The sequence below is a fragment of the Hippoglossus hippoglossus genome, chromosome 12, assembly GCF_009819705.1.
Source record: "Hippoglossus hippoglossus isolate fHipHip1 chromosome 12, fHipHip1.pri, whole genome shotgun sequence".
NCBI classification, from domain to species: Eukaryota; Metazoa; Chordata; class Actinopteri; order Pleuronectiformes; family Pleuronectidae; genus Hippoglossus; species Hippoglossus hippoglossus.
This window is the reverse complement of record NC_047162.1, coordinates 12764773-12787329: the sequence shown is the minus strand read 5'-3', so window position 1 is coordinate 12787329 and position 22557 is coordinate 12764773. Positions and strand designations below refer to the sequence as shown.

Sequence of the window (22557 nt, the reverse complement as noted above, 5' to 3'; positions counted from 1 at the left end):
TTAGACTAGACACAGATGTTTTGGTGTTAGTGGTCTTTCTGGAAACTGCTGGTGTAACTGTTCTGGAAGAGCCATCAGACTGTTTTAAAAAACAGAAACCATGAGGAGACAGGCCACAAGCAGCCACTCCTTCCTTTGTGGAATGCTGCCTTCAGGTGCACGGATAAAAGTCGTAATTACACGCATCACGGCCTACACCCTGAACATTTCCCAACCGATAGAGGGGAAGAGGAAATTTTCCATGATGTCCATGAAACATGACGTCAAGTAGTGGGAGACATAAGTGAGCTCGTGATAGAATAATAACAATACAGGCTGCTATTACAGCAATGTCCCATGTGACGTTTGTCTGGTCAGTTGAAACTTTTTTTCCTCTCGACACATTTTGTCATTTTAAGCGCCCCCGTTCATTCAGTGCACCACGTCTCTCTTGATGAACGCAACAAAAGAACAATCCCCCAAGAGAAAACGACTTTTGTTGGAAAGTGAATGTTGTTTTCATTTCCGACTGAATGCACTTGAATGAATGGCAATCTTGTAACGCAGTCAACATCATCATCACCGCCGCCGGCTGTTATTCTGTTTTGATGTGGCATTGTTTCCCTGTAAGCAGCCACTGGTTACTATGGGTAACTGTGACTGTCTGTAGCTTATGTCTATTTACCCCCGAGTCTACGTTTGAAATGTGGTTGCATGACAGTTTAAACAGCTCGTGCAGACAATAACACTGGCCTGGATAGATGCCCTAATATGACACTGCGTGTTGTCCTGCAGTGGTGTGGCACTGTGTCGGTGAAGGTGTAAATATGTGTGTTGAATAATCTATATATCAAAATTGTACCTCCTCCTCCTCCTACTACTACTACTACTACTACTACTACTACTAATAGTAATAATAATACATTAAAGATACTTACGAAAGAGTTGGCATGTCAAAGTTAAGAGTAGAAAATTTGTTCTGACAGTATAGTTATCTACCTAATTATTACACAGGTATGTATAGATATAGTTAGATAATATACAGTTATGTCTGGTTTGTGTGTGAGTAAAGTGTCTTTGTACTAATAATAGAACATAATATTAAACGTTATTTATATAGCATTCCAAAAAAAAAAGTTTACAATGTGCGTCACAGATAAAAAAACAGAAAAAATAAATGCTTCTGAAACATAAACAGAAACAAATTACACACAGACAGGAAAAAGCACAACATAATTTTGTTGTCGTGACAGTGTATTTAAACCGATTTCAACGTGTGTGTGTGTGGCTGAGCTAAAGTGCAGGAATATAGAGAAAAGCAATGCTGTAAAAAAAAAAAAAAAAGAAAAAGAAGACACCCATGCACTTAGCGCGTGATGAGTAAAAAAGAGGGAGAGAGAAAAAGAGGGAGAGACACAGACAGAGAGAAAGAGTGAGGGAGAGAGAGAGAGAGAAAGAGAGAAAAGGAGTGAGGGAGAGGAGGGGGGGGGGAAATGCCGTGATGACATCGGTGTAGGGGGCGTGGCTTCCGGAAGGGTGTATCCAATAAAGTAGAACCTCCCCGCTCAGACCGGCACGAGCGAGTTCTACACATGCGGCAGCGCGAGGCTCCCATTCAAACTGAGACGCTCCTGAAAACACGGATCTATTTCACATCGACGCTGACGACAGTCTTTTTATTTTAGTCTTTTAACTCGAGGCAGCTTTTTTTTTGTTGAAAGGGATCAATCTCATAATCAGTTTAGGTCATTATCCCGCGCGCGCTAACGCCGTAACTCCGCGCTCTCACTAGCTTCCTGTCGAGCACTCGCTATTCTTCCCGGCACCGACAACTGCAACGTGTGGTGAGTTTTTCATCTCTCGACATTTTTCCCGTCACTGTCAGAATTAAACATCGCCTCCCAGCTTCACTCGCCGAAGTTACTCAGGGTGAACGTCGCCCCCCTTCGAAGCTAATGCCACCGCTAGCAAGAACAACAAACCGCTGCGCTACGTCCTCCGAGGTAACAGGCTAGTTACCAGGTAGTAACGTTACATGTAAGCGGACACTTAAAGGTCAGACATCTTGTTTTGTCGATGATAGATGATAGTTGTGTATCTGTAACTTCCCGCTGACGCAAAGGTCTACGCAACATTTGGCTCGTCCCAAGGTTAATGGCGCAGCGAAACCCTATTATTTCATGTTAGAGCTAATGTTAGCAGTATTGTCTGTGTGTCCACAATTGGCTTGACAACACGACGGAGGCTGCCCAGCCGGTCAGTCCGTCCGTGGGAGGCTGGTGCTGCCCAAACAGAGTCGCTTCCGGTCTGAAGTTACGGCCCCCTTTTCACGGAATACCGCGGAAAACAGGCGTAAGAAGTGTTGTAACGTGTTATTATCGCCTGGTGAGGAAAAGACGCTAAATCTAAACCGGGCCAGTTGTTTTATTTTCTGTTCAGTCGCGTGAGACCGTGCGAACAGATGGAGCTCGTGCTCGGGGTTGTGTTCTTTGAATGGATGACGACACGTGCGCACGCAAGGAATACGATGAGACCCCCTAGTAGATGAGACACGCCTTCATCTTATAACGCGTTATGTTGTCATCGGTGATCCGGAAGGTGACAGCGGGAGAAGAAGCGAAGTGTCCGAGATAGATCACATGACTTTTGGTGTCCTGCGAGAAGCCGCTTGCTTCCTGCGACACACACAAAAGATGGCCACCAATTGCGTTTCGAAACAAGGCATCTAATAAAAATTCTTCCGGTACAATCGTTTACTATCTTTTACCACCACGGTGTTTTCTTACTTTAGAGAAGCCGAGCAACCCCCCCCCCCCCCCCCCCCCCCCCCTTTGTATTGAGGAGGAAGTTGTTATTAAAGCAAGTCTTCTCTGTCTTTTGTCTCCCCAGGATGCACCCCTGCTCATCTGCAGTTACAGTTGCACAATGGCTGTCATGTCACTCTGCTTGATAGCCCAGCGCCCAAAGAAAAGCAACAGATCCAGTTTAATTGCAGGATAACAATACGCCCACATCACAACTGTTTACCTTAGTTGTTGTCTGGCCAGTCCCAGATATACCGTTTACAAGTTTGCACTGCTAAATCTCAGAAATACCCCGTGTAAGACGGGTGAACCTGAAGAGAAGCAAATAATTTATTTTGACCTGGTACCTCTTTATTTTACTAGCTGCTGTCTAGAAATAGCATTATATTAATATATTTTTTTTGACATTTATTCCCTTTTAAGATTGTGAATCAATTATTTATAAGCCTGCAATCATGGTTTCAACAACTGCAATGTCAATAATACTGGCCAGTACTGCAGTCGCGGTAGTTCACACTCCTCTGACTGAGTACATGTGGCTGCTGATTGTCGGCTTCATCATCGCCTTCGTCTTAGCCTTTTCCGTGGGAGCAAATGATGTCGCCAACTCCTTTGGCACAGCTGTCGGCTCTGGAGTGGTCACCTTGCGACAGGCTTGCATTCTGGCCACAGTGTTCGAGACCCTGGGCTCTGTGCTCCTTGGGGCCAAAGTGAGCGAAACCATCCGGAAGGGCATCATCGACGTGAACATGTACAATGGCTCCGAGCATGTGTTAATGGCTGGATCTGTCAGTGCCATGGTTGGTGAGTATCTTCAGCTGAACATCACTGACCCCTGCAAGCAGAGACACCTAGGGTTTAGCAGAATGTAGAGAATAGATCTTAAACTAAAATGCCAAAAGTACTTCGCTTACAAAATTACAGATTCCAGCTGTCAATAAAAACGTTCTGTGAATCTGCAATAAACAGCAAATGTTAATGTTTTTTTAAATTGTGCTTTAGTTGTATTAGTTTATATTATGTTGCTGTGAGCCTTTTATTAATGTGTCTTTTTTTTAAGTCTATAAAAGTGTATGAAGTGGCTGAGAAGTCTAATGTGATCAAATTATTCATTCTCATTAGGTTCTGCTGTGTGGCAGCTGGCCGCCTCCTTCCTTAAGCTCCCCATCTCTGGAACACACTGTATTGTTGGTGCTACTATTGGCTATTCACTGGTTGCCAAAGGCCAGCAGGGAGTCAAGTGGTTGGAACTGGTCCGTATCGGTAAGTGTGACACGCCAACCACATGACCGAGAAATTCAAAACTAATTGTTAGGTTGAATTGCATCATAGGTTTTATTAAAATATAGACAGCGCTTAATCACCAGTGTTATTGTTAAACATTAACACGTGTTATTTTGTGTGCAAGGCGTTTATATCTAGGCCAACAATTCAATGATGTTATGAATAGGAGTTGTTTGCTCAGAGCTAAATCCTCAGAGGTAGAGACATCTGTCATTTTACATATAACTTTGTGAATGGCACTAAACAGATGCACATTTAAAGTTGAAACTTAATTGTTGGTATGCAGTATTTTTCAGGTCTATATTCCCAAGTCGTAAACCAGGACTGTTTACACATTTTAGAAAGATCACAAAATAATGCTGACATCATTCTCTTCGGTTAAATTTTATATTCAGGTCACAGGAAATACCCATATTGATTGTTTGAATGAAGTGTTGATGATTCCCTTTTGACTCACCTCGGGTCAAGAAGCTGTATTGCCAAAATAGCCAAAGTATGTCTACTTTAAAATGGCAAAGTTGAGTTAGGATATCCTGTTTAGACCTCACCTGAAATAACTACTTCCTAACAGGTATTGAATTTCCCCAAAAAGATATGATATTGCAGTTCCCAGGAGATCATTTTCAAACAAACAATTTTACAGTTAGATTACCACTAATGAGAGGGGATTTTATAAGGCGATCTGACTGACTTGCTGTACTTTCTTTTAATTTTCAGTTGCTTCATGGTTCCTGAGTCCCCTTTTGTCTGGAATAATGTCAGGCATGGTTTTCTACTTTGTGCGCGTGTTCATCCTACACAAGGTAAGCACATCACCTTCTAGATAGTACATGTATTTGTGTGAGTAAACTGAGAACCTTCCAGGGCGACATGTCAGTTTCAACCCTTGACTTTTATCCTACACTCAAAATGAAATTGGGAAATGTTTGTAACCAGGCAAAAATAAAGCTTCTGTTCTGTGATGCAGTTCCTTATCCTCATCTTACGTTACAGAGAATGGCATCACAAGGGCACAGTAGTAAAATAAAACTCCTAACAAAATTGGGTGTTTTTGTTGATACAGTTTTATATCTGACATTGTGCTTGACTTTGTTTCTGTAGAAAGACCCTGTACCTAATGGACTGAAGGCCCTGCCTGTCTTCTATGCCGTGACTCTGGGAATCAACGTGTTCTCCATCATGTACACTGGAGCTCCGAGTGAGTATCATTGTTTCAGTCATTTTGCTCTGCATGCCTGCCCGCAGTCACAGCTTAAAATAAACTGCTCCCTCAGACAGCCGGAGGCCCACACGTATTCCAGACCGAACCAGGCTGTGTTTACCATTTTCACCGAAGCTGTGTTTATTTTAACATGTTTTTTCTGACTGTCTTGCTTGTGGTTGTATGTGGGTCATAGCTGCAATAAAGTTTTTAGAGCAGAGCACAACAGGGAGCTGGAAATAAGATTTCACTTTACTTCTTTTCCTCCATCTCTGAAGGGCACAGACAGTGATGTCAAGAGTTAACAGGGTATTTGAAATGTTCTTAGTTATCTGCTGCCAGTAGTTGTACTGCTGCTCAGAATAAGCATAGTAATGCTCTGAATATTTGTCATCCTCCTTAAACAATTTTTTTCTAAACGAGCAACTTTTGCTCCTTTTTGTTTGTTTTTCTCTCTACAGGACCTAACAGTTCAAGATGTTAGCTGGCCTGGGCCAGTAAATGGCTGCTACAGGCCAGAGTTTGACCAGATATGGTGCGCTGATGTGTGCACGCACATCAGCGCACTCAAAGAGGAGATCACTTGCTGTTCCAGCATAGCCCATAACCTGGCTTAGCGAGGCACATTCTGTACAGTTGTGTGAAGTCCCTGACACCTCAACATACTGTTCTCGAGGACCTGTACTTGGGTACCTCACAGAAAAAAGAGGTGTGAGATCACATTTTTGACCCATTAACAACCCACTGTCTGTTACATCAAAACATCCATATAGTCTATATCCTGTAGATGAGGACAAGTTGTCATCATGTTCATTGTTAAAGCCTCAATCAGAAATGCCAGTTTAACACAATCCCTATCAATTACTGCACCATCAGTCTCCTAATGATTCATCATCACAAAGCAACACAGCAAATTTTTTGTAGTCCTTTTTGTTTTAAAATACTTTTTCAAAGAATATTCTTCAAAATCAGACAAAATGGCCTGGTTTTTAATACTCAGGACAACAGCAGCTCATTGTTGCCGTCTATTGCTGATATATGCACTCTTATGCAGTATCTTCAGCTAACCGAGAACAGTATGTTTGGCTTCCTCTGATGGGACTCAGTGTTCTCCCTGGTCCACATCCTATCATAGTGGTGTGATTGGACACCAGGCATCCAACAGCACATTCCAATACTCAATATATACACCAGTGCCAGAGACCTCATCCAGCATTGGGCCAAAGAATTTGAGGGTCAGCTGTTGACCCTATGTGGATGAGGTTTAGTGTGACCTGGGTTCTTCACACCTTATAAAACACTCAGCTGCTGTCACTCCACTGCAGCCCCAGTCATTGTAAAGTGAAAATCAACCCTGAATTCGAATTATGATCTTATTGTGAGCCCCTTCAAAATGTCCATCACCTGGATATGAACATCTACAGCTTCTTAAATCAGTATGAAATGAAACTAGTCATCCCAGAGATAATACATCTGCTGCCTTCACAGAGATGTGTCATAGAGGCGAATGCATGCCTATATACTGTCTCAGCATACCCCTGTTTGTTTCACAGAGCTGAATGTCATGGTGACTGTACAGTTTGACCCATTCACACCATTGACAAACTTCAATGTGTTTAGCTGGATACACATTTTCTGCCTGGGTAACTCTTTAAAAGAACAAACACCCGATGGCGTTGTTTGCTCTGGGGACATCAAACAATCAGCAATGTAACTAATACTCACATGACAGTCTCCGTTTAACCCGAGACATGGTCCTGAAACAGAATCCTGGATGCCCTCAGAGGCTGCTTTTGTCAACTGGTATCCTGAGAAAATACTTAGTTTTAGGAGAGAGCTTACAGATCCTTTCAGAGCCAATATTTAGTGCAGCTGACACTTAATCTTAATACTTAAGGTAAATGCTCCTCTAGGTTCAAGACAAATAGTTAGAGGCTCCCTGCCAAGTGAGTCATAAACTGTCACTTTAGCCGTCATTGTAATTGAGGTTAGAGGTTAGAGGAAAGTTGCACATACTAGAACAGGGGGGGAAAAACAACAAACATGTTATTGTGTAATGTAGGCAATGGGATACAGAGGTTTCAGGGAGGGGTGCAGGACGTGGTTAAATTCCATTTCCTGTGCAGACCAATTCATCCCACTGCATGGCTGTGGTATAAATCAACCCCTTTTATGTGGGAGTGTTTATCAGACCTAGCCTAGGTTCTGGATTTATTTTTTAAGAAGTTCCCCACCAACAAGTCACAGTGACAAAGAGTTGCAGTCGGGTGTATTTGTCATTTTCAGGCTTTTGTTCCCATTACATATATTGGTCCTCCTTGGGATTTATTTCAACGATAAGTGGTGTTCAACCAAACTACACCTGTCTCTGGCCGTCTCCCTACATGTGTGCTGATGCACTCCAGTGAAGGCCGGGGGCCTCAGCTCTTACACAGCCACCTTCCAGTTTTTCCTCCTATGCCTATCCTCTCCTGAAGGGAGTGAGTTATTGCATAACTAAATAAACATCAGTTTATTGATGCTCCGCAGTCTCATGCTGCAGCGTGACTCAGTGGAGAGAATGCACTGTGGACTCTGCCCTCAACTGAACATAGCGGACAAGACACTTATCGCTTAAGCCATGGCCCTCATTTCCCTTTGTTTATCTTTAACTTCCCAAACAGTCCCATGCTAGTAGACATGTCTTTTCTATTATGCATGCCCAAGGTCACCTCAGCAGAGGTCTTGCTGGAATTTTCAGCAGTTCCTCTTTTTGTTTTCTCCTAACCACGCTGCTGTATTGTATACTCTGTATGACAAAGACGACTGTGTCCCCAGGGGAATTTAAATAGTTGCTTTCTCTAGCATGTGCTGCATTGCTTCACTGCTACACTAGCTTTGCTGCAGTCTTGGCAAGAAGGTGCCTTTATTGCTATAGAAAACGGCTCCGGTTTATGACTGCCCCTGTTCTCTTCCCCTTTTCTCCCTGATGTTGCCTTTTTAGGAACTCATTGTGCAGTTGTTAGCGGGGCAGCCGGGGGTCATTGTGACTTTTTTTGCTCTTTCACCTATCAGGTGTTGCATAACTGTTCAAATCTAGGGGTACTCATGCTTTCTGTATTTAACAAGGACGTGGCACAAAGAGTCAATGCTGGCAGCCAATCATGTAATGCCAAAAGATGTCACTCCTGGTTCAGTGTCATTATACTGCATTTAATTCTTAAGCATTAAGTACATAATTTCCATTCAGTTGTGCCATTATGTTTATTAGAATAAGGCCTCACATTGACTGGTAAATATCAGCCCTACATTTCTATAGTTTTATTAAACTGCACATTTATAAACTTTAGTTTCTTAGGTCTGTAAGGTAGCACCTGCTGCCTTGTTTTTTAAATTTGCTTTTCTCTCTGCGTGTGTGTGTTTGTCTGATTCTATCCATGGCACATGGCGATCCTTCAGTGCTGGGATTGGAAAAAATCCCTTGGTGGGTCGTCCTGCTCATCTCATTGGGCTGCTCTGTGCTCACTGGCCTTGTGGTCTGGTTCATTGTGTGCCCTCGCCTCAAGAAGAAGATTGAACGTAAGTCACACATAACATTTTACATTTTAGGGCAAACTCATACCTCAGTTTTCAAATCCCAGTCGTCACCAGTTTCTGTTGACCACTGAAATGATGGGTTTCCTCTCTTAAACCACTAGACAATTGAGGGATTTAGCCCTGCACATGTAACCTGAAGCTATTCACACAGAGGGATCATATTAATCCAGCAAATGGAGCTCAGGGATACTTTGTCATTATGGAGGTTCGCTAATGAAAATCATCTGAAAATATTGTCACTAGTTTTGTCGTATAATCCCGGATTAAAGTAAAAAGTAGAGAGCTTTCATTTGAATTTTTTCGCCACTGGTGTTGAGAGGAAGCACTTTTCAGTTTAGACCGTCATGAATGTGTTGTACTTCCCTCTATTGTTAATGGGTTTTTTTGTTTTGTTTTGAGAGTCATAAAAGGTTTAATGAATGCAAATGGAGAAGAATGTTGGATTACCTTAAATGGTCATTACTAAACGGCTGACCAGTCATAGTCCCACAAATGTAGTTTTCTATTTAATGTTACAGAACTGTATATATAAAAAAAATAGTTTAGAGTAGGCTTTTCAGTTTTCTCCGGGCCATTTGGATAAACCAGTTTTCTGTCACAGAGACGAATCTGACTCTTCCACGAGTCAGAATCCTTAACATATTCTTTGATAAATATTGACTTTACCTGTCATGTGTTCTTATACTAACATAGAAACAGCAGGGTTATCTGTAAAGCATGGTCCATTTAGATCACTACGTCCGGTAGACAAGCAGCCTAATTGGGTCATAGTGATCCTCTAATTGGTCTTTACCTACTTGACTAAAATAAGCATAGGTTGACTTAAGGTGGTGACATGCTGTGCGTTTAATGGGAGATGGCCCAGGCTGAAGACACCTCGGGTTCTGACTACTTAACATGACACAGTGTGATCGGCTGAGTCAGACTCCTATGATTATCACATAGAAAATATTGGCACTGAGTATCTGATTTCGCTTCAAAACCACAAACAAATGTCATGTGAGCCATCTCATCGTCTTTCATAAGTCAAGCTGCTGGCGGTTGTGTAAATATGTTCCTTGTAAGGTCATGATCCATTTATCTGATCCTGTGAACACAGGCGCTCACCTAACCTGGGTAATGTTTTAAAATTTTAGGACAAAAGGTTTTTGACTGGTTAAGCAATTCTCACAACTCACCTCAACTTTAGGTTGAAAGGAAACACGTGCTGTGCTTGTATTTCTCTGCTGCAATGTGTATGCATGTGTTTGTACACAAGCCAACAATATCTCCTCCCCTATTAGGAGATATGAAGTCCTCCAGCCCCTCTGAGAGCCCCCTGATGGAGAAGAGAGAGGTGAGAGAGGCCCAGTGTCCAATCCTGAAACAGACTGCCATGGAGACATCAACGCCTATCACCCCGGCTGCTAATCAAGACGTCTCTGCTGAACCCCAAGCTCCCTCTGAGGAGCGCAGGGTGGCATTTGACATTGGAGATTCTGACGATGTCGACAATAAGGAACGCAGGGTGGCATTTGACATCGGAGATTCTGATGACACAGACTACAGCATTTCAAATGGGGGTATGTTTGCCAAGAAACATTGTTAGTACATTTATATGTAATTAAAACCCTAACCAATAAAACTTATATGAAGTGACACACACTTAACAAGCTTTAATTAATCTTTTACTCTTTTATTAAGCCCTTAAACAGGTTCAGGGAAACAGTCAAGTCCAGGTCCACAACCAGCAAACTCAGCACAGCAATGGTTCAGCGAACGCTGAACGCAATCAGGCCCAGTTCAACAGGCCAGCACAGTTGCCAAATAACGGTTACAGCCATTACCACACGGTCCACAAGGACTCAGGCCTCTACAAGGACCTCCTGCACAAGCTCCACCTGGCCAAAGTCGGCGACTGCATGGGTGAGGGGAATGACCGACCAATCCGGCGCAACAACAGCTACACCTCCTACACTATGGCCATCATCGGCATGCACGGAGACTTCAAGCATAAAGAAGCGGACTTCCGTGCCACTGACGATGGTGACAAGGGCCCAGGGTCGGGCGGACAGGAGAGGAAGCGGATACGTATGGACAGTTACACCAGCTACTGCAATGCTGTGGCCGAGCACACAACACCTGAGGGCCTGGGAGAGGGTGAGGTGACGTTAGAAATTGGGAATGAGGATGCAGGTAGCAGCCAAAGCTCTCTGGATGATGACGGCCTGGAGGCCGACAAGCCAGAAGTCTCAACTCTCTTCCAGTTCCTGCAAATTCTCACTGCCTGCTTCGGATCCTTCGCCCATGGAGGAAACGACGTTAGGTATGCTGACTGCTTTTTTTAAATGTGTTACTATCAGTAATCAGGATGATGCATGTTTCTCAAAAATGCCGTTAGAGAGAATTTTACTTATCAAAGTTCAAGTCAAAGTCAGATTCTTGTAATGACTTCAGTCTTTCCTTTGCAGTAATGCCATTGGACCATTGGTAGCTCTGTGGCTGGTTTACCAAACAAGCAGCGTGAATACAAATTTAGACACACCCATTTGGATCCTGCTGTATGGAGGCGTGGGCATCTGCGCTGGACTCTGGGTGTGGGGTCGCCGAGTGATTCAGACCATGGGCAAGGACCTCACCCCCATCACCCCCTCAAGGTAAAACCCTCAGACAGTGCTGATTCAGTTTCCTCTTCTGAGTCATAAGACCACATCCTCCACAGACATTACCAGTCTTTGAATTTAGCAGACATGCTCAGTGTTGTTTTAATTCCCCCACAGTGGTTTCAGCATTGAACTGGCCTCAGCTGTGACTGTCGTAGTGGCCTCTAACATTGGCCTGCCTGTCTCCACGACCCACTGCAAGGTAAGCTGGTCAAACACTGTGGTCTGGCAGGTACACTGAGACTGTAGGAGCGGCTACAATCTGTCTGGTAGACGGTCCTATTGTGGAACGACTTTCTCCTCATGACTTGTAACATTTCAAATATGCAGAGGAAGTTGTCTGACAGCGGCTGTGTTTCTAGGTGGGCTCTGTGGTTGCAGTTGGATGGCTGCGTTCGAGAAAGGCAGTGGACTGGCGTCTGTTCAGAAACATCTTCGTGGCGTGGTTCGTGACTGTGCCCATCTCTGGCCTGATCAGTGCTGCCATTATGGCCATCTTCATCTACGGGATCCTGTGAAACATTCTGCTGCGCCCCAAGCAGGGGAGGAGAAACAGAATGACGTTGGAAGGTCAGAATACATTGCTTACCTCAAGCCAACAACTTTGGAAGAAAAAGGAGAAAAAAAAAAGTGTTGAAAGGACTCGTGATATGGGCTTGTGGTTCTCGGCTGCATCATTTTCAACCTAGAATTTGCTCTTCGTTCCAATTGGCCCACATTACTTCCAGTGGGAATCTTGCTTTTTTTTTTTTGTTCTGACTTGCTTTTTCATATCATCGATCTGTAAAGAATTATTCTAAAAGCATCAGCTGACTTCCTTTTTTTTTCTTTTCTAATACTCATTCTTCCATTCTTTTTTTACATTGAATTTATGTATATATCATGCTGTTTTAATTTTTGTGTTACACGTTAGAAAGAAATGAACAATTAAAATGCAGTATTAGCCTTTTGCTGATGTAACTCCCATCATAACACATGTTGAAAGTAATGTAGATGCAAAAGGGGTATGTGTAGGTGGGGGGGAAAAAACGAGGTTATTGGTGTGTATGTGTGTTTTCCCAAATTCAAAGTGTTTGTTGTTAAATAATTCATATTTTGAATCTGGGTTTCTTGTATCCCCAAAAAGGGCATTGTTTCTCTGCTGTTGTAGAACTAAATTGATTTTTACACTAAATTTCGAAGCTGGTGAAGTTTTCTACCACACTCGCAGCACTACAGTTGGTCTGTATGATAGTTGTCCAAGTAATTTGCTGTGATAGAAGCACTAACTGTAAACACTGGATACCCAGCTGCAGAATGCTGTCAAAAATCCTGCATCATTCATGTGAAGAAGTCGACACGCTTCTGTCAGGAAATGACAAGGCCCTAATTGTTCCAGTGAATGGATGATCTGCTCTCCACTTCTGAAATTAGAATCTCCTGAGGCTCTACATTCTTGACCGGTGCAGAAATAACTGCTTGAAATATCGTGGTTACTTGAATTTGAGAAATGTAACCTCAGAATGACGACTAAAGCAAAAATGTGCCGTCAGACAAGACCTCAAGTCTCCTGTGAAAACTTGATTGCATTGATGGTTTAATGCTTTAGACCTGCTTCAGCCTGGTTTTTCAAGCTCACCTCGCGTCGGCTTCTTCCCAGTTTGGTTTTTCTCTGTGGATGCTGCACCTGCCCAAGACAAAACTGGGTTGCTCTCGGCCTTCCTCTTTCTCCCCCGGCTTCTTGAAACGCTGAATTAAAAATATTTCAAAGTGGGGGAAGAACAGGAACCTGAAACTGGAAGTAAACTGAGTGAGTGGTGTGGTGTGGAGCTGATCTGGTCCCTGTTTGAATAAGGGCAGACATGTTGCATGCCACCAGTGTGGTGTCATCTGGCTGCAGAACTAAATGCATTTCAGACCTATAGATGCTGTAGTTGCCTTAATTGTTTTATTTTCCCTTAGATACCAAAGATGTTTTTTTGTTTTCTTTTTTTTAATACACATCAACATTCTTTGGTCCATATTTGTGGATTAAAAAAAACAAATGAAAAATAAAAATGGAAAAATTGGATGTTGAACTTTTCTTTGATACTGATTCAAAATCTATGAAAGCTTTGGTATATATTGACAAATGCCGTGCAAAGTATTGGAACCTAGGTTCAAACAGTTCATCTTCTCAGGAAAACGACCCCAAATTAGTCCTGAAATACTGTAATCCTGTACAGCAAATGTGTCCCCATGATCTACACACAAAAAACTACACACAGCTTAAACAGATAGGTGGGATATTTCCCTTTTTATTGACAGTAGGTCCAGCGCTGCTCGGGCACTGGGTGACGAGTGCGTGCCAGGATCCGCACGCTGCAGCGTTGTCTCACTCCAGCACATCTGTGACGCAGGGGACAGACAGAAGATTCCTTTACGCCAGCTTTACATCGCAAACACCACAATTCAGTAGTTTTCCAGGGCGCTCACAGCAAGTGTATGAATCACTTCTCTCCCAGTCTTTTCTGGTATGACTCACTTCCCCTACATTCACTCATGCAGCTGAATGGCGACTTCACCGGTGTGTGAATTTTACAGCTGGGAGGCTCAGAGCGAGGCATAGTCTCCCCAGAGGATTAGGATTTTCTACTACAGGTTGAATTCATTTTTCTTTGTAGTTTTTTTAAACCCCATTTTATGAAGGTTTCTCCTCTTGGGGGAATGTGGCTTGAATGATAAGGATGCCCTTTATCACTGCCTCCACAACCTTGGATCAAAAAGAATCCGATCAATTTTAAAACAATCCTTTCAGCGTCAGGACAGGGAGAGTGCATCCATGCTCCTAAAATAACCAGAAGTCGATGATACATCATAAATCAAGCGCCATAAGAACCTTGGGACGTGTCAGGGTGCCCTGGATTCTTGTCCCAGATTTACTCACATACAAAGAGGACTTTTTGTGCAAATCAAACTTTGGGGGGAAAAAAATCCCTCCTTGCTCTTTTAAAAGCTGCCGGGTTGTAAATGTTTTATTGCTCTTGAGTCATCTGACAGTTTTTTATGATTTAGGAACCAGACTATAAAGGTTTTGACACTATTTAAAGTGAGCCGAGACTGGCTGTGACTGGATCCTTTCACCATCTGATTGCATAACCTACAATTTACACTTTCACTGGGTCGCTTGAAAAACACTTTCACCACATCTTGCCTCAGCAGGTACTTTTGAGTCGGCCGCAAAAAATGTTAACCACCATCTGGATGATACCAAGTAAACAGACACAGTCACACTCAGCCCTGTAAGTGGATTTGTTTTTGCTACTGGGTGTATATGAAGTTTTCACCTTGTTCCTTGGTTGAATCCTGACTGACTTCATCTGGAGAGGAGACACGAGAAACTTTACAGTGGGTAGTTAAAGTGTGGGAGTTGTAAGATGTGGCCTGATTTAACGTGATCTTACCCAAACTGCTCACAGTCTCTGTAACTGCTTCCTGATGCTCTGGGAGTACAAATAAAATGTATCTTTAGACAGTTGTGTTCCTCCAGACTTTATTTAACTTGTTAATTCATTTTAAGAAATCAACAAAAAAGCCTAAACTATGATTTGAAGTTCATGAATATGTGGATAACTGTAAAATCTTAGTGTTTTACATATGTTGGTTGTGTACATTTACTCACCCCTCCTCTGTCTCCCTGTCAAAAACAACAAAGACAGAAGTTTTCTAACAACGACTGAAGTTTAAATAAAAATTTTAATGTGCTAATAAAAAGTTTTAAAGTCACAATCTCTCACCATCTGCTTCCTCAGAGGACTCAGACTCTGACTCTGTGGTTAACAGAAGAGGGACATCAGTAAAAAAAATAAGCCTATATTCTAAATGTACACAATGTTCTTTGAGGTACAGTCCTGGGACCCAGGTCCTCTTTCATCTCAACTGTCCTCTGTTGCCCCCTACAGGTCGATATCTGAACATCTTACCCTCCTGAGCTGCTGCGTCAGAGTTGCCGCCTCCCTCTGCTGGAGGAGGATTTCACAGTTAGGAAATGTTGGACATCAGATTCAACAAAAGAAAGATCATATGATGTCTGTTGAAGCCAGATGTTTTTACACACCTGTGTTGTCCTCGTCCGCAAACTCAACACGCTCCTCCTCTGTAGGGAAACATCTCGACAGCTGACTCTGACTTTTAACACACTTATTTCAGATTTTTATGTGATCGCTAACTTACCAGATTCGTCCTGAGCAGCCTCTGTAAGTTAAAGGTGTGAAAGGTTTGATTACCAACTGAACCCAGATCTGCGTCACTGGAGGTCAAAGGTCATATAGTGCATCCCTCTCACCGAGGTAGTGGACGTCCTGACTCTGGTCCTCAGTCACTTGACAGGAAAAGGTAAAAAAGTTATTCTACATATTGTACATAACACAGTGGATTTATTTTTATTTTTTAAATGTTAATCTTTCAGTCTCATTGAGATGTTTGATCTTTTTCAAGGGAGACCTGGGAACGGCAGACATTTTACAAACTGCAAATAAATACAACGCAACAAGGAGTTTAAACAATAACAAAAATCATGAGAAACATCAGATAACAATGATATAAAATCACCACAGGGAATGTAAAACAGCAGTTTGCAGCTCGTTCCATTTAAAAGGTGCATTATATCTGTACCCTGAATTATTAGTGTGGATGTAGGGGATATCTACTGTGATGTAGTATCTGGATCCTGTACTGCAGTGTACTGTGTATTCGTCACAGTGTTGCAGACTCACCATTCATCTCAGCCGCCTCGTTCTTCTGAGCTGCCTCAAACTCCATCTGATCTGGAAAGACAAAGAGGTAAAATGACACATCGACAGTGTGTGTTATAACGAAAGAGAAGAAATGGGCTGTTACAAATATATATATATATAAATTAATCAAAAAACCATATGACTAAATGAATGATTGAGTCAGATAATTCACAGATAAAAGTTTAAAGTTGAGACTTTAACAAACTATTCATGAGTCAGTCCGTCTCCATGTGTGTCATTAACACAAAAATCACACAGACTTGAATGTAAAATACATAAAACAAATAAAATGCATGAAACATTGATTGAAAATCTAGAATCTCAATTGCGCCACTGCACTGTACCTATTTTCAGGAGCTCAGTTAGTCCATCTGCATGAAAGAAAATACGACATTTGAATTGAATTATATCAGTTCTGAACCGTGCAAGTATCATCACTCTTAAATATCTCCTATTAATGTTGGTTCTCACCGTTATGAGCGGCTGTTTCCTCCTTCACTGCAGATTCCAAAGACGCTGAAAGAGCTAAAATCCATCATAAACACATCAGTCAGGTTAATGAAAATCTAATTGGGTTTCTGTGTAAATGTGTTTTAAATTATAGTAATGTTGTGATTCCCTTGCAAATAATGAACATATTGATGATTTCTTCTTCTTACCGCTGTGAAATGCTGCCACAGTGAGGAAAACAATCACCGGCCCTATAGATCTCATCTTGGCTGCTGGTCTGTTGGTTGTGGAAGGTTTTCGGGTGTTGATCCAGACTCTGGGTTGTGTTGTTGTCACTTCACCAGCTCCTTTATATCTCAAGTCCCATCACATGTTCTGCATGGACAGGCGGCTCTGGTACCATTGTCCCTCCCTACCTGAGAGGACAGCTGGGTGGCACATCAGCACACAGACGTGTCCTTATTCAGGCTGTCAATGACGCCCATTGTTGGCCCCTCAGTCACACGGGCTTTTATTTGCGCTTCTGTTTGATCAAAAGAGAAGAAGAAAAAAATGAAAGCAATGTTTACTTCCTTTTCGGGAGTGGAAACGGTGATTTCACCACACACAGTACAAATGCATCCTGATCTCATTCATCTATCTGTCACGAGGCAGAAAACAGTCAGAAAAATCTGAATTTTAGATGATTATTTGAAATTAAATTGAATTTGAACTGAAAAATGAGACAGAAAAAAATCAAGAAAACAAGTTGGATTCTAGATAATATTTCCATCACATTTAAGTTTACATATTTGGGAGGCAGTTCTATCTAAAGCAAATGATATAACACACACTTCATCTATCAATAATATAAATATAATTCCACTAGAACATCTGCCAAGGCCCAACAGTTCCCTTAAATTCAATCAAGCTGCACTAAATTTAACACACGAATAAATAAATATCAGTCCCCTGAATGCGTCTGATTGTTTTCATCCAGATCCAATGAATTACTCACTTGGAAAACAGTGAAATGGTAGAAAAACCACCTGTTTCCCAATAAGGGAAGATTCCTGGATATGCCCCCTGATCCGGATCCGCACCAAAATTGAATGGGTTCTTCCCCGACCTCCACCACATCCTTTCACTAAGTTTAGTGTTAATCTGTACAGGAGTATTTGTGTATTCTTACTTACAAACATACAAACCAACAATCAAATGGACAGGGGTGAAAAATCAGTCACAAAAGTACAAAAGTAACTAAAAGTACAAAAGTAACTAAAAGTACAAAAGTAACTAAAAAGTAACTAAAAGTACAAAAGTAACTAAAAAGTAACTAAAAGTACAAAAGTAACTAAAAAGTAACTAAAAGTACAAAAGTAACTAAAAGAACAAAAGTAACGAAAAGTACAAAAGTAACTAAAAAGTAACTAAAAGTACGAAAGTAACTAAAAGTACAAAAGTAACTAAAAAGTAACTAAAAGTACAAAAGTAACTAAAAAGTAACTAAAAGTACGAAAGTAACTAAAAGTACAAATGTAACTAAAAGTACAAAATTAACTAAAAGTACAAAAGTAACTAAAAAGTAACTAAAAGTATGAAAGTAACTAAAAGTACAAAAGTAACTAAAAGTACAAAAGTAACGAAAAGTACGAAAGTAACTAAAAAGTAACTAAAAGTACAAAAGTAACTAAAAGTACAAAAGTAACTAAAAAGTAACTAAAAGTACAAAAGTAACTAAAAAGTAACGAAAAGTACAAAAGTAACTAAAAGTACAAAAGAAACTAACTCGGTACTTTTAGTTACTTTTGTACTTTTAGTTACTTTCGTACTTTTAGTTACTTTTTAGTTACTTTTGTACTTTTAGTTACTTTTTTACTTTTAGTTACTTTTTAGTTACTTTTGTACTTTTAGTTACTTTCGTACTTTTAGTTACTTTTTAGTTACTTTTGTACTTTTCGTTACTTTTTAGTTACTTTTGTACTTTTAGTTACTTTTGTACTTTTAGTTACTTTTTAGTTACTTTCGTACTTTTCGCTACTTTTGTACTTTTAGTTACTTTTTTACTTTTAGTTACTTTCGTACTTTTAGTTACTTTTTAGTTACTTTTGTACTTTTCGTTACTTTTTAGTTACTTTTGTACTTTTAGTTACTTTTGTACTTTTAGTTACTTTTTAGTTACTTTTGTACTTTTAGTTACTTTTTAGTTACTTTTGTACTTTTCGTTACTTTTTAGTTACTTTTGTACTTTTAGTTACTTTTGTACTTTTAGTTACTTTTTAGTTACTTTCGTACTTTTCGTTACTTTTGTACTTTTAGTTACTTTTGTACTTTTAGTTACTTTCGTACTTTTAGTTACTTTTTAGTTACTTTTGTACTTTTCGTTACTCTTTAGTTACTTTTGTACTTTTAGTTACTTTTGTACTTTTAGTTACTTTTGTACTTTTCGTTACTTTTTAGTTACTTTTGTACTTTTAGTTACTTTTGTACTTTTAGTTACTTTTGTACTTTTCGTTACTTTTTAGTTACTTTTGTACTTTTAGTTACTTTTGTACTTTTAGTTACTTTTTAGTTACTTTTGTACTTTTCGTTACTTTTTAGTTACTTTTGTACTTTGAGTTACTTTTGTACTTTTAGTTACTTTTTAGTTACTTTCGTACTTTTAGTTACTTTTGTACTTTTAGTTACTTTTGAGTTACTTTTGTACTTTTAGTTACTTTTGAGTTACTTTTGTACTTTTAGTTACTTTTAGTTACTTTTTAGTTACTTTCGTACTTTTAGTTACTTTTTAGTTACTTTTGTACTTTTAGTTACTTTTGTACTTTTAGTTACTTTTGTACTTTTAGTTACTTTTTCGTTACTTTTGTACTTTTAGTTACTTTTGTACTTTTAGTTACTTTTTAGTTACTTTTGTACTTTTCGTTACTTTTTAGTTACTTTTGTACTTTTAGTTACTTTTAGTTACTTTTTAGTTACTTTCGTACTTTTAGTTACTTTTTAGTTACTTTTGTACTTTTAGTTACTTTTGTACTTTTAGTTACTTTTTAGTTACTTTTGTACTTTTCGTTACTTTTTCGTTACTTTTGTACTTTTCGTTACTTTTGTACTTTTAGTTACTTTTGTACTTTTAGTTACTTTCGTACTTTTAGTTACTTTTTAGTTACTTTTGTACTTTTAGTTACTTTTTAGTTACTTTTGTACTTTTAGTTACTTTTTAGTTACTTTTGTACTTTTCGTTACTTTTTAGTTACTTTTGTACTTTTAGTTACTTTTTAGTTACTTTTGTACTTTTCGTTACTTTTTAGTTACTTTTGTACTTTTAGTTACTTTTGTACTTTTAGTTACTTTTTAGTTACTTTCGTACTTTTCGTTACTTTTGTACTTTTAGTTACTTTTGTACTTTTAGTTACTTTTGTAGTTTTAGTTACTTTTTAGTTACTTTTGTAGTTTTAGTTACTTTTTAGTTACTTTTCGTTACTTTTTAGTTACTTTTGTACTTTTAGTTACTTTTGTACTTTTAGTTACTTTTTAGTTACTTTTGTACTTTTCGTTACTTTTGTACTTTTAGTTACTTTTTTACTTTTAGTTACTTTCGTACTTTTTAGTTACTTTTGTACTTTTCGTTACTTTTTAGTTACTTTTGTACTTTTAGTTACTTTTGTACTTTTAGTTACTTTTTAGTTACTTTTGTACTTTTCATTACTTTTTAGTTACTTTTGTACTTTTAGTTACTTTTTAGTTACTTTTGTACTTTTAGTTACTTTTGTACTTTTAGTTACTTTTGTACTTTTTAGTTACTTTTGTACTTTTAGTTACTTTTTAGTTACTTTTGTGCTTTTAGTTACTTTTGTACTTTTAGTTACTTTCGTACTTTTAGTTACTTTTTAGTTACTTTTGTACTTTTCGTTACTTTTTAGTTACTTTTGTACTTTTAGTTACTTTTGTACTTTTCGTTACTTTTTAGTTACTTTTGTACTTTTAGTTACTTTCGTACTTTTAGTTACTTTTTAGTTACTTTTGTACTTTTAATTACTTTTGTACTTTTAGTTACTTTTTAGTTACTTTTGTACTTTTCGTTACTTTTTAGTTACTTTTGTACTTTTAGTTACTTTTTAGTTACTTTCGTACTTTTAGTTACTTTTTAGTTACTTTTGTACTTTTCGTTACTTTTTAGTTACTTTTGTACTTTTCGTTACTTTTGTACTTTTCGTTACTTTTGTACTTTTAGTTACTTTTTAGTTACTTTCGTACTTTTCGTTACTTTTGTACTTTTAGTTACTTTTGTACTTTTAGTTACTTTTTAGTTACTTTTGTACTTTGTTACTTTTTAGTTACTTTTGTACTTTTCGTTACTTTTGTACTTTTAGTTACTTTTTAGTTACTTTTGTACTTTTAGTTACTTTTGTACTTTTCGTTACTTTTTAGTTACTTTTGTACTTTTAGTTACTTTTGTACTTTTAGTTACGTTTTAGTTACTTTCGTACTTTTAGTTACTCTTGTACTTTTAGTTACTTTTTAGTTACTTTCGTACTTTTAGTTACTTTTGTACTTTTAGTTACTTTTTAGTTACTTTTGTACTTTTCGTTACTTTTTAGTTACTTTTGTACTTTTCGTTACTTTTGTACTTTTAGTTACTTTTTAGTTACTTTCGTACTTTTAGTTACTTTCGTACTTTTAGTTACTTTTGTACTTTTAGTTACTTTTGTACTTTTAGTTACTTTTTAGTTACTTTTAGTTACTTTTGTACTTTTAGTTACTTTTGTACTTTTAGTTACTTTTGTACTTTTAGTTACTTTTTAGTTACTTTTGTACTTTTAAGTTACTTTTGTACTTTTAGTTACTTTTGTACTTTTATACTTTTAGTTACTTTTTAGTTACTTTTGTACTTTTAGTTACTTTTGTACTTTTAGTTACTTTCGTACTTTTTAGTTACTTTTGTACTTTTTAGTTACTTTCGTACTTTTAGTTACTTTTTAGTTAATTTCGTACTTTTAGTTACTTTTTAGTTAATTTTGTACTTTTAGTTACTTTTTAGTTAATTTTGTACTTTTAGTTACTTTTTAGTTAATTTTGTACTTTTAGTTACTTTTTAGTTAATTTTGTACTTTTAGTTACTTTTTAGTTAATTTTGTACTTTTAGTTACTTTTGTACTTTTAGTTACTTTTGTACTTTTAGTTACTTTTTAGTTACTTTTGTACTTTTAGTTACTTTCGTACTTTTAGTTACTTTTGTACTTTTCGTTACTTTTGTACTTTTAGTTACTTTTTAGTTACTTTTAGTTACTTTTTAGTTAGTTTTCATCTCCATCTTGTTGTGATGACACGCATCTTCATATGAAGTTGATCTGATGAAAGCCCTGGGACAAGTACATCAAAGTAAAAATGTGGAAAATGGCCAATATGGCCACTAAAGTCAAAATGGCGGGCTTCCTGTTGCTTTTTTCCCATTGCACCTCTGACCTTTTTTGTTTGCCTTGTCATGATACACCTGGGCTACGATTTTTGTGAAGATCGGTGAAAGCTAACTGAGGGGCTTTTCCTTAGATGGCGCTGTTGAGCCATTTTTCCACGCCCATTTCAAATTACTCCAGAATACAATTACTTTTTGGGGTTTTGAATTCCCTGCAAACTTTGGTAACAATTTGAGCATGTCTAGGCCCTGAAAAAGCCCCAAAAGGGAAATACAAATCCTTCGAAATACAATAGGGCCTCCCACCGGAGGTGCTCGGGCCCTAAATACACGTTGAAAAGTGCTTAAGAAAGAATCAGCAAACAGTAGCGGCCTTCCCGAAGAAGCTAAACAACACATAGGTACAGTTTCTTTAAGTGACATCATTGAAATCTCAGGTACAGAACACGTTTCCATTTGTTACAGCAAAAATACAGAA

General features: G+C 38.7%; 2 protein-coding genes across 4 annotated transcripts; one reads left to right on the top strand and one right to left on the bottom strand.

Annotated features, from left to right (window-relative positions):
- The first annotated feature begins 1531 nt into the window (after positions 1-1531).
- On the top strand, positions 1532-12662 carry slc20a1b (solute carrier family 20 member 1b). Of its 2 annotated transcripts, XM_034602955.1 has the most exons (12): positions 1532-1823; positions 2869-3142; positions 3180-3587; positions 3906-4046; positions 4785-4870; positions 5169-5265; positions 8707-8826; positions 10128-10406; positions 10528-11149; positions 11295-11480; positions 11604-11688; positions 11849-12662. In XM_034602955.1, exons 3-12 carry the CDS (start codon positions 3239-3241, stop codon positions 12002-12004), a joined length of 2121 nt encoding a protein of 706 aa, XP_034458846.1. In that variant the 5' UTR covers positions 1532-1823; positions 2869-3142; positions 3180-3238; the 3' UTR covers positions 12005-12662. The 2 variants fall into 2 exon arrangements, with proteins under 2 accessions (XP_034458846.1, XP_034458845.1); XM_034602954.1 differs by having other exon boundaries at positions 2869-3587.
- Positions 12663-13733: 1071 nt separating this feature from the next.
- LOC117772037 (myelin transcription factor 1-like protein) lies at positions 13734-17060 on the bottom strand. 2 transcript variants are annotated; one of them, XM_034602963.1, is made up of 13 exons: positions 16900-17060; positions 16712-16765; positions 16585-16611; positions 16220-16270; positions 15790-15825; positions 15678-15698; positions 15562-15600; positions 15428-15466; positions 15242-15274; positions 15127-15141; positions 14909-14947; positions 14792-14824; positions 13734-13853 (listed from the first exon to the last, which is right to left on the bottom strand). In XM_034602963.1, exons 1-13 carry the CDS (start codon positions 16952-16954, stop codon positions 13840-13842), a joined length of 456 nt encoding a protein of 151 aa, XP_034458854.1. In that variant the 5' UTR covers positions 16955-17060; the 3' UTR covers positions 13734-13839. The 2 variants fall into 2 exon arrangements, with proteins under 2 accessions (XP_034458854.1, XP_034458855.1); XM_034602964.1 differs by having other exon boundaries at positions 15428-15463.
- Between the last annotated feature and the right edge of the window lie 5497 nt (positions 17061-22557).

Coding starts and splice junctions, on each gene's coding strand:
- slc20a1b (XM_034602955.1), top strand. CDS start 3,239: ATGGTTTCAACAACTGCAATGTCAATAATACTGGCCAGTACTGCAGTC. Junction 5,266..8,706: donor CATGTACACTGGAGCTCCGA/GTGAGTATCATT, acceptor GCGATCCTTCAG/TGCTGGGATTGGAAAAAATC. Junction 10,407..10,527: donor CTACAGCATTTCAAATGGGG/GTATGTTTGCCA, acceptor TCTTTTATTAAG/CCCTTAAACAGGTTCAGGGA.
- LOC117772037 (XM_034602963.1), bottom strand. CDS start 16,954: ATGAGATCTATAGGGCCGGTGATTGTTTTCCTCACTGTGGCAGCATTT. Junction 16,271..16,584: donor AACTGAGCTCCTGAAAATAG/GTACAGTGCAGT, acceptor TTGTCTTTCCAG/ATCAGATGGAGTTTGAGGCA. Junction 15,275..15,427: donor TGACGCAGCAGCTCAGGAGG/GTAAGATGTTCA, acceptor TGTTAACCACAG/AGTCAGAGTCTGAGTCCTCT.